Source organism: Austrofundulus limnaeus, unplaced genomic scaffold, assembly GCF_001266775.1.
Source record: "Austrofundulus limnaeus strain Quisiro unplaced genomic scaffold, Austrofundulus_limnaeus-1.0 Scaffold234, whole genome shotgun sequence".
Taxonomy (NCBI): Eukaryota; Metazoa; Chordata; class Actinopteri; order Cyprinodontiformes; family Rivulidae; genus Austrofundulus; species Austrofundulus limnaeus.
In genome coordinates this window covers 294,134-304,349 of record NW_013952636.1, presented here as the reverse complement: position 1 = coordinate 304,349, position 10,216 = coordinate 294,134, and the positions used below count along the sequence as shown (strand labels likewise).

General features: G+C 38.9%; 2 protein-coding genes across 5 annotated transcripts; both read left to right on the top strand.

Moving 5' to 3' along the window:
- The first annotated feature begins 2,341 nt into the window (after nucleotides 1–2,341).
- Nucleotides 2,342–5,805, top strand: sapcd1 (suppressor APC domain containing 1). Of its 3 annotated transcripts, none has more exons than XM_014019848.1 (4): nucleotides 2,342–3,080; nucleotides 4,990–5,170; nucleotides 5,335–5,484; nucleotides 5,583–5,805. In XM_014019848.1, the coding sequence occupies exons 1-4, from the start codon at nucleotides 2,974–2,976 to the stop codon at nucleotides 5,718–5,720; spliced, it is 576 nt and encodes a 191-aa protein (XP_013875302.1). In that variant the 5' UTR covers nucleotides 2,342–2,973; the 3' UTR covers nucleotides 5,721–5,805. The 3 variants fall into 3 exon arrangements, 2 of the variants coding, with proteins under 2 accessions (XP_013875302.1, XP_013875301.1); XR_001311132.1 differs by having other exon boundaries at nucleotides 2,362–3,080; nucleotides 5,003–5,170; nucleotides 5,583–5,804; XM_014019847.1 differs by having other exon boundaries at nucleotides 2,870–3,084; nucleotides 5,003–5,170; nucleotides 5,583–5,804.
- An 897-nt stretch (nucleotides 5,806–6,702) lies between these two features.
- LOC106525559 (achaete-scute homolog 3) lies at nucleotides 6,703–8,058 on the top strand. Of its 2 annotated transcripts, XM_014019846.1 has the most exons (3): nucleotides 6,703–7,276; nucleotides 7,371–7,426; nucleotides 7,505–8,058. In XM_014019846.1, the coding sequence occupies exon 3, from the start codon at nucleotides 7,509–7,511 to the stop codon at nucleotides 7,926–7,928; it is 420 nt and encodes a 139-aa protein (XP_013875300.1). In that variant the 5' UTR covers nucleotides 6,703–7,276; nucleotides 7,371–7,426; nucleotides 7,505–7,508; the 3' UTR covers nucleotides 7,929–8,058. The 2 variants fall into 2 exon arrangements, with proteins under 2 accessions (XP_013875300.1, XP_013875299.1); XM_014019845.1 differs by having other exon boundaries at nucleotides 6,703–7,426.
- Nucleotides 8,059–10,216: the final 2,158 nt, after the last annotated feature.

Sequence of the window (10,216 nt, the reverse complement as noted above, 5' to 3'; positions counted from 1 at the left end):
GTGTGTGTGTGTGTGTGTGTGTGTGTGTGTGTGTGTGTGTGTGTGTGTGTGTGTGTGTGTCGTAAGCCCTGCGTGTGTGTAAACAAGTAAAAAGTAGTTCTTGTGAAGTTATTCACTCTTTTTTGTATGTGGTAGTCTGACAACTTCCTCATTTAGTGGGTAAAGTTATCATGACCTTGTGTGTTGCAACAAATGGACAGTTATTCTCTGTTAGACATTAGATAAATTATTTACAAAAAGGCCCAGCATTTCTCGAAGGAGTGCGTATCACCTGCTGATTTTCACCAAGGAGTATTAAACAAAYCAGCTTTAGTTAAAAGTTAGTGTCGTCGTTGATGCTCGGCTACTTTAACATCAAATTTTATCTTCATATCTATAAAACAGACTGACGGCCATTTTTGTGTCGGAAAAGGTCAGTTAACCGTGGCAGCCATCTTGAATTGGGTTCAGTTTGTACATTAGTTTCTGAAAGTTTCCATGCAATGAGACATTTTTCTAACAGACCTGGTTGTGTGTTTATAGTATGTGTTGGGGATGACTTTCAGCCACTGCTACCCCAAATTTTAGCTCTTTTTCTGCAAAAYTGAATGACTTTACAGTTATTTTTGTGTTTGATAACATCGATTAGACGCGGCGGAGTTATTTATCTGTAGATGTAAATCTAGTGGTTATTTTCTGGGCGTTTCATTAAAGTCAGTCCAGTGATTCACATTATATGTTTGCTCTGGGGCGATTTAAAACTGCTATTGAAAAAGTTACGAATAGTTAACATCTTACCTGTTGCAGATGGCTCTTTTAGCAGCTAGTTGTAGCTGTTTTGTTGCAGTCTAGAGTTTTCTTTCTCATTTTATTTATTTATTTTAGTTCAGCATAATAAACAACAGATATAAGAGTGACTTCCTGCTGTAGCTAATTCTTATTGCATGGCGCCACCTGGTGTTTGGTTAAAGGTACAGCAGACTCATATTCCTTTGTTGGTAAAAAAGCAAAGTTTGCTTATTTAAAACACTAAGATTGGTTCCTACAGTGCTGTGAGAATTCAGTAGAAATTACCAGCGCTGAAAACTGTCCGTTTGTTTTGTGCGAGGTGTTTGCACGTGTCAGGAGAAACAGATCAACCGCACCCRTCGTAGAATCGCAACACAGAAAGTTCTGCGAGTAAAACACCGAGGAGGTGTTGCAACTGGAGAAACAGAACAAAGGATGAGGAAAAGTCGCACATTTAAGAGAATTTATTGAAAACAAAAGTTAAATTCTGCTTTTTTTTCTCCTTCATGCGCCAGTTTTTGCTAAAGTTCCCTCTTTAAATGATGAATCACGTAAAACATTGTAAATAACACTCTCAGCTACTACCACACCCAATTTTAGCTTAAAATCTCAAAAAATTATTGAGTTTTCAACATGTTTCATGTTTGCTATGTTCGCAAGTTATTAAATTAGGTTAATAAGTCGTAGTCCAGTTGAGAGCTTAATTAAAATCTGTCTTGTGATTTATGAGATATTTTGCTGACAACTACATAATTAGCAAAAAACTCCTTATGATGGACAGAAGTCTGCAGAAATGTCAAATTAAGTTTTTTCTTTTATTTCAATTGAAGCATTTTCATCAGAATTGCTGATTTTGCATAAACCAACTCATTAAATCCACTCAAACTGTGTTTCTGCACCATCACAGCAGCTGGTTCCTGTTCAGGCGGTGGGTCTCTGCCTCCTGCTCTCACACTGGAGCGATGGAAGCTACAGCAGGTTCTGCAGAACCCACCGGGTTCTGTCACATTCCAGGGAGAACGTGTCGGGACAGAAGGCTCGACGGTGTGCGCTTCGCTTTCRTTCTGCAAAAACAACATTCTCGGAAAACGAATGAAGCAGTTTTTTTCCTACTAAAGTGACGCTTTAATATAAATCAAAGACCCACCAATCGTTAAAGGAACGCATCACCTGCTGAGTTTTAAACTGAAATCAAATGTTGAGAAATGAAATTATTCTCAAACTCATTCCATATCTTGTCTGAGGCATTAGCGCTCTGAGGACGAGTTGTGAACAACTCTCACTTACTACCACAACAAATTTTAGTGCAGTATCASTAAAACTGGCTCAGCTGGACCCATTTTTGTGTTCTCCACCATCTGCTTGGCTGCTCCACCATCTTAAATTGAGCTGACTCCAAATTTTAGTCAGTTCTAGACGTCAAACCGGAGATTCATTTCTGAAAGTTTCATTCGAATTTAACTAGTGGTTAGCTGGATATTTTGCTAACAGACAAACACGTAGTTGACTACGACACGTAATGCCAAACTTTAACACAACGATGTATTACAATCTCTCATGCTCAAAGTATGTTTCAAGGACAAYGCTCAGCTACTACCACKTAAAACTTTAGCTGCACATCCGTAAAACTGTCTGAGTCGTAACCATTTTTGTATTCTCTGTGGTTTGTTGGCTGTGGTGGCCATCTTGAATTGGGTTGAAGCTGAAAGTCAATCAGACGTAGACATGGATCCAATCAAGACTTGGTGAGGAATTCGCTCAAATCCATCCAGTAGCTCTGGAGATGTTTTGCTAAAAGACAAATCCTGTCAACTCTGTCGGTGCTCAATGTATAAGTTGGGGATCGCTCTCAGCTACTACCAAGCCGAATTATAGCTCAATGTGTGTRATATTGACTTCACTGCTGTGGCAGCCATCTTGAATGTGATTGGCTCTGCAGTTTATTATTTTTTTTATTTGATTCAGCCCTGGCAGCTCGTCCACCTCTCCACCCCGCTGGATGTTGATGAACCAGTCGTAGCAGTATTTTTCATTCCCTCACCCCGGAGGCACCACGCTGCCTGCGCCTCTGTGTGTCCTTCTGCTTTTTTTTTTTTTTTTGTGTGTGTGTGTGTGCCTGTTTTTTTCCTCTCCTGCTTTCAGTCGTTCTCTATCACTGGTGTTAGTGGCTCAGCTGGTGGAGAGTTTGTTGTTGTTGTTGGCTGTATGAGGGGTGTGATGGCGTGCCGTCTCTCTGGCTCCGGCTCCTACAACGTTGTCGTCATCCCGCTCAGGACCAGCCTCTGCAGCCTGGACGCCCTTCGCTTCTACCTGTGGGTGAGCTGCTGCTTCTTGTTTTTACAAGGTTGTTTTAAATGTGAACGAAAGCCTCGCGTTTGGGTCAAAGGTTCAACTGATGACCTTTTCTTCAGGTATGGAATGCAACATGTCATTTAATTGTCTCAACGGTGAAACTGAAAACAAGTTTTTGTTTACTGATTTAAGGAAGAAGCAGCCAAAGTGCCCCGACAAGTAGTGCAACTCACTTTTAGTGCAATTACTTYTACATTTTTCACTTAAGCACACCRTTTTGTYATGGACGCAACACRTCTTGGAGATAATGATAGGTTAAAATTGGTACTAAAACACAGAGTCAAGCATAAAAAGCTAAAATGTGGGACAACAAATTTATTATGCACAAAATATATGGCAGGGGTATTCAACTGGCGGCCCGCGGGCCACATCCGAAGTGACCAAAGTTCGCCCGGTCAATTGGTTTGGTTGTGTTATGCTCGTAAATCCATTTTTTTAACACCAATATTTAAAGTGCCTGTGACATCAAATGTTTGTAGTAAATGTGAAAGCGTTTTTGGAAAGAGAGCATTGAAAACAAATTGCAAAACAAATTTCACGCTGTTGAGATGAACAGTTGTTGAGATATTTGCATGTGAAGAAACAGGAAGTGATGTCAAAGGGGAATGTCTGCATGTAAACAGAACAACGCTACAATGATTAGATAAGAATCTGATGTTTCTTTAGATTATTTTGAGTCACTATCAGAGTTGAAGAAGAGTTTAATTAAGATTGTTTCAATAAATAAAGTCTAGAGAGTTTCTTTTCTTAGAGTTCCCCTTTGATGTCACTTCCTGTTTCACTTTGCTGAGCCAAATTCGAGMGAATATAYGGCAATTATGAGACAAAATGGGTAAAACCATGTGTATTATGCTAATTTTCTTAAATATAAATGTTTTCTTTGACTTTTTGTATTTGAAGGATAAGCATGTCACAGGCCCTTTAAGCCCAACCCCCCATTTTTTTTACTTTAATTACTTTAAGTTCTTTTAGTTAGACAAGCAGCTGAAGACGAAACTATGAAAGGAAAAAAAAAAAGGTTTAAAAATTGGGCAAGTCAGAGATGTTATTGTGTTACTTTTGTTTTTGTTGTTTTATTATAACTACTTTTATTACACAGTATGTTGTATTCATGATTAAATGCAGCAAARTAAACATTTTCAAAGGTAACAGATCTTTGTAATACTTGGTTTGATTACATAATGACTTTAATTGCTGGATGTTCAGCCCCTGTGCATTAACTGTGGCCCCTGGAGCAATTTAGTTGAATAGCCCTGATATATGGGTTGAAATGATCAAACGTGATGATTTTAGTAAATTAGCTCTGGAAATAACACCAAATTTAAACATTACTAATGAAAATGCGGCGCTAGCTACCGAGCTAACGATATTAGCTTGGATTTATAAAACTGTTTCACGCAAAAGGCTACCTTTAGGGCCAGATTTGACCCGTTTAAGTTTGACACACAATAAACCGTGGCGGCCATCTTGAATCGAGCTGTCTCGGTTTGATGAAAAAAACATTGATTATTTTGAGTGTTTTATTAAAATCTTTCCACTGAACTATTTACGGACTCTTCAGCCAGTTTCCATCTCAACTATTTTCGCCGAGTGACACATCCACATGTTGACTCAGAATTTCCTCTTAAAGCTTCCACAAATTTAAAATCTAGCATTGTTCACTGCTTTGATAATCACGATAAAGTCAGAAAAATCTGTTTCTGGTGTTTTAAACATCTTATGAACCGACCAATAGAAGTTATAACACAATAACTTGGGGCCTCTGGAAGACAACAGTTCTGATTGGTGGCCTTATGTCACCCATCGTAAAGATATTTGTGTGAACGTGTACCTTCATACCATCAAATAAACAAAACCTTTAATCCGAAGGTCCTCATTTCAGATTAAACGTCTGAAAGACTTGGAGAAGGAGAAGGACGCCCTGTGGTCTGGACTGGAGATTTTGGACAGGGGTCGGCTCTGGTACCACCAGCGGCTCGAGGAGAACCGAGCCCGTTGGGACATCGAGAGCAGAATTTGGTCGAGCAGCTACCAGAATGAATTAGTGGAGGTACGGTTGTAATAGTAACCACAGAACATAAAGAGAAAAATCATAATGTTGGCAATAAAACAAGCTTTTAGATGTATGTTGTAGCAGTGATATAAATGTTCAGGTTCATATATTTAACATGAATTCTTAGATGTTTCCTTTAAAAGTGTTGGACTTCTTCACAGGCTCGGTCCTGCCTCCTCAGATCTCAGATCCAGAGGGTTAATGGTTCTCTGGGTTCTGTTATGAGTGAACCCAACGTCAGCAGAAATCCTTGGGTTTCTGACGCCGTGGCAGACAGCGACCTCCGGTGGCACAACACGGCCCTGACTCAGGTAGACTAAACTTATTTCTTTGATGGAAATTTTTCCAGTATTTCGGCAGATGCTAACCCTTTTAACGTTTGTGTTTCTTTGTATTTATCCTTTAATAGAAAGTGAGCGACAAGAATCATCAGATCTCCTTGTTAGAACTGGAAAAAGATGCTCTCCTTCAGCAGCTTGAGGACCTGCAGGCTGCCAGAATGCACCAAAATCCACACAAGCTGCGCCGCAGATCTGCATTTTATTGATTGTTTCAGTTAATAGCATTTTAATTATTTGTAAATATCTATTTAAATTAAAACACAGCTATGGTTGCATCATTTGWCTATGGTTATTTCAAGTTTTGTGAACAGTTTGGTTGAAAAAATCGTGAATGTATCCTGTTATTGGGTTTACTTTTATGAATTACAGCTGAAGAACTTCTACCCTTAAACTATCATTAGCAGTGATAATTTCTCTTCTATTAYGAAAAAGGTCACAGATATTTTCAGCTCAGCCCTGCAGTCTTTTTCACAACTAATACGTTGGTGTCGTCTGCAAACAGTTTAACTTCATAACCGTTGTTCAAGTTCTACTCATATCAAACATGCATGTCAAAATATTAATGTGCTCCTAATATCAAACCTTAAGAAACCCTGCAAGCAGTTATTAGTAACTATAATTCTGAAACAAAATATATTTGTGTCATATCCATACACTATATATCTTTTAACAATTTTTAGAAATCTTAAAAATATCAATTATATACAAAAAGCAAAAACAAACCATAAAATTAATAAATAAATAAAATAAAAATAACGTGGTCCCAGTTCTGAACCCTGGGGAATACCACAATACATTTTCAGTAACTGGGATTCGGCAYGATTTAAAGCCATCGAAGCTTACCCGTAATTACTGTTACCCTGTAATAACCATGTATGTTACCCCATAATTACCTTGAATGTTACCCCATAATTAACCTCAATCTTGACCTGTAATTTCCCTACATGGTACTTTGTATCTTACCTCATATTTACCTTTTGTGTTACCTTATAATTACCCTGTATGATGCCCATAATTACCCTATATTATGTATATTACCCCATATTWTCCCRTATGATACCCCTTAATTACCCTGCRTTACTRTGYATATTACCCCATATTATCCTGTATCCTGAAGTTAGCAGCWTGATKGYTCAGTGGTTAGCACCRAAGCCACACAGCAAGAAGGTCCTGTGTTTGATGCCTGGTTCGGACCWGGGGTCTTTCTGTGTGGAGTTTGCATGTTCTCCTCATGCTTGGGTGGGTTTTCTCTGGGTGATTCGGTTTCTGTCACCCAGAAACATGTACAATAGGTTGCCCTCAGGCCCAGGCCTCYCTTGAAAAAGAGATCTGCGATCTCAATGGGACTTGCCTGATTAAATAACAGTAAATAAATAACARAATACCCCTTAATTACCCTGCGTTACTATGTATAATACCCCATATTTTCCTGTATGTTACCCTGTATTTAAGAACAGCCTGTATTTACCTTTAATGTTACCCCATAATTACCCTATTTGTCACTATGTAGGTTAAACCATATTATCCTGTTACACCATATATACCATGTTTAAGAGGTTTATAGGGAAGTAGTTTTGTTGCACTTTTTTAAACTTCCAAACGTCTTCTATACCATGAAGCATGTTTTTTGCTCTGATTTAAACGTTATAATGAATCATTGAATGATTTTTTTTAAGATAAATCCTGATCTCATCTCACCCCCACCCCCAAACTTCACCTCCTGTGCTGATGAAAGATAAAGTCAATCTCCTGCCTTTTTGTGGTGAGTTGCTTCACTCTGTCAACGGAAGGAAGAAAACTTGCTGTAAACAGTTTTATCTTGATGAAAAAGCTGCATCATCTCCGCCCCAAATCAGCCTTAAGGCCCCTCCTGAAACCTGCAGGAGATCAGTGAGGACYGAGGGAGGCACAGGTGAGCGTAGCTGCGTGGTTTAAATCTTTCCTCCTGTGGAAAAAATTTAGTTAAATGTGTTTATCTTTGTTTCAACAGTAAAATGGAGCACGTTCCATTTGTGGCGCGCTACCGAGAGGCGCTCCGGCTGCCCGCCTTCCACCTCCGAGCTGCCTACCTGGACCCGGGCTTCCCCTGCAGACCCCTGCCCCGCTTCTCCTTCCACGCTCCCCTGGGCGCCTGCGACAACTACCCSTTCGAGCCCGCTTTCGTCCAGAGGCGCAACGAGAGGGAGCGGCACCGCGTGCGCTGCGTCAACGAGGGCTACGCGCGGCTCCGGGAGCACCTGCCGCACGAGCTGGACGACAAGCGGCTCAGCAAGGTGGAGACGCTGCGGGCGGCCATAGACTACATCAATCACCTGCAGAGGCTGCTGGAGACCACCAGAGCCGGGAGGGAGAGGACGGAGAGCAGGGCCGGGGAGTCCAAACCCTGCTCTGAACATAAGGAAGTGCTTYATTAGGATCTGTTGGACTAAAATACAGGAAACGAACAGACATTAAAGACAATTTGAATTTTGCTACACACACATATTTTTTTATCTATAACACTAATTTTGTTGTTTTAATCTCAAAAGTTATTGTTTTTTTTTAATCAACCAGTTCTGTCTTTAAACTTTTTTTTTACTAGACAACCTTTCTGGTGTRAATAAATCAGTTTTTGGTTGAGCACCTTACACTTTTGCACAAAGTGTGAAAAGTTACATTGAGCATATTTACAAGCTGTGACCTCCAGAATTTTTGTACGTTTTGGTCATGAACTACTTTCACATAGGCTACTTTGTGCTGTTTTCATCGTTCGTACATGCAAACATTCAGCTCGTTCAAGAGATGGCTTCTGAGACTTTTTAGTTTTTGTAACGTTTATATTTCTCAAAATACTCAAATTTATTTACTTATATTTTCCCTTTCAATGTACACCAAGATCTCAAGTCCTTAAAAAAACATTAAAACATTAGCTGTCATTTAGCTAATTTTGGAGTTTTTAGATGCTTTTATTTTTTGCATATATTTGCTACCGTTCTGCTATTTACAACTAATATTTTGCTTCTTGTATTTTTTTTATATTATGTAGCCTTTAGCTTGTGTTTCGCTACGTCTGCCTTACAGTAAGCAGCTTTTAGCCATTAGCTAGTGTTTAGCTAGGCTTTTAGCTAAAATTCTGATATTGTTTTTGCAAGCTTAGCTTTCAGCTATTTAACTATCTGCCTCTTGGCAAGTAGTTTATATTTTTGGTTTATAGCTGGTATTTTGCTACTTTTGTCTTTTAGCTAGCATTCTTGTATTGCTTTTGGTAGCTTAGCTTTTAGCTAGTGTTTTGCTACTTTTGTCTTAGCTTTGTTGTCTATAGTTTACATTTTGCTACTTGGCATTCTGGTATTGCTTTTTGTTAGCTTTCAACTAGTGTTTTGCTACTTTTAGTTTTTAGTTAACATTTTATTATATTTAGAACTAGAAGAGGTAGAAATTACTTGTGTATTTCTGGTTAAATACTGTCTTACAAAATCATTTTCTGTGTCCCAGAAAGTTTTATTTTCCAAACAGCTGATATTTATCAGAGAGCCCTTTAGTCCAATGACAGGAAACATGAGATAACAGTTAAAAACCTCCGGTGACCTGCATGTAAATGATTCCTTTCTGACTCCCAGTAATGCCCAAACCACAAAACCACGAAAAAAAAATACAAACAACATGTTGTATACGACTAATGTGTGGATTTAAAATTATCTGCAGGGTGAACTGGGCTTTCTGGAGGAAACAGCATTGATGAGCACAAACGCGTGACCATCCCTTGCTAAAGCTGAGCATGTATTAGACCCAATAACTTGCCGAGTGCTGGTACTCCGGGCCTTGATGGTTCAGTGGCGCTCAGCGAATGGAAAACCATGAAGCTACTTAAATGAAAGCTTCCGACATAATGGATGTTTTCTTTTCCTGGTGCACAGAAAGCAGATTTGAATCAGATTCCTTGCTCTTGTTCACAGTAGAAGCTGCCTGTGCCTGCATGTGATACGTCGTGTGAAAACCGAAGAAAAACTTGAAACAAAATTATCCGAATGGTTTCTTTTTTGTACAGTGAAACAATAAAGTTTAGATAGACTAGTTAAAGGTGAAGTAGATAATTTTCGTAAAAAATTGCATTTTATATGTTTGTTAAAATTGTTAGTGTCTTCTTGAGGGGTAGATGAATCGGATAAGGAATGTCTCATCTGTGGCAGGCCATTTTAACAAAAACAGCTTTGTCTGACTACGTGCAATTACATTCTAGATCAGGGGTGTCAAACTCATTTTCACTGAGGGCCACATGAGCGTTATGGTGGCCCTCAAWGKRCCACTTGTAATGAACTTTGATGTTTCATGTTTAACTTTGACTAAACAGAGTTTAGTCAAAACAGACATGTCCTCTTTTAAACACTGATAAGAACTAAGTGTATGACTGACTAAATCTGAAATAAATACATAAATATTATTAAAGGTTTTACTCACTGAGGAGTTTCTAGTGAGTAGCTGCATTATGGCAGATTTAGTTTATGGTTGATGGTGACTTTAAAGCAGCTTATTTTCAGACATTAACACTGCTGTCCAACTAAAATGCTCAGTTACTGCAAGCCAACAGCTCAGGGACAAGAATTTATTAAATTTATTTTTATTAAATTAGTTTTGGTAAATGGACTGTACTAATATAGCGCCTTTCTATCCATCCAGGACACTCAAAGCGCTTCACACTGCAGACATTCACCCATAAACACAC

What these genes read in the sequence shown, in the direction of transcription:
- sapcd1 (XM_014019848.1), top strand. Translation starts at nt 2,974, where the DNA reads ATGAGGGGTGTGATGGCGTGCCGTCTCTCTGGCTCCGGCTCCTACAAC. An exon ending in GACGCCCTTCGCTTCTACCT is followed by an intron (nt 3,081 to 4,989) that starts GTGGGTGAGCTG and finishes TTTAATCCGAAG; the next exon opens with GTCCTCATTTCAGATTAAAC. An exon ending in ACAACACGGCCCTGACTCAG is followed by an intron (nt 5,485 to 5,582) that starts GTAGACTAAACT and finishes ATCCTTTAATAG; the next exon opens with AAAGTGAGCGACAAGAATCA.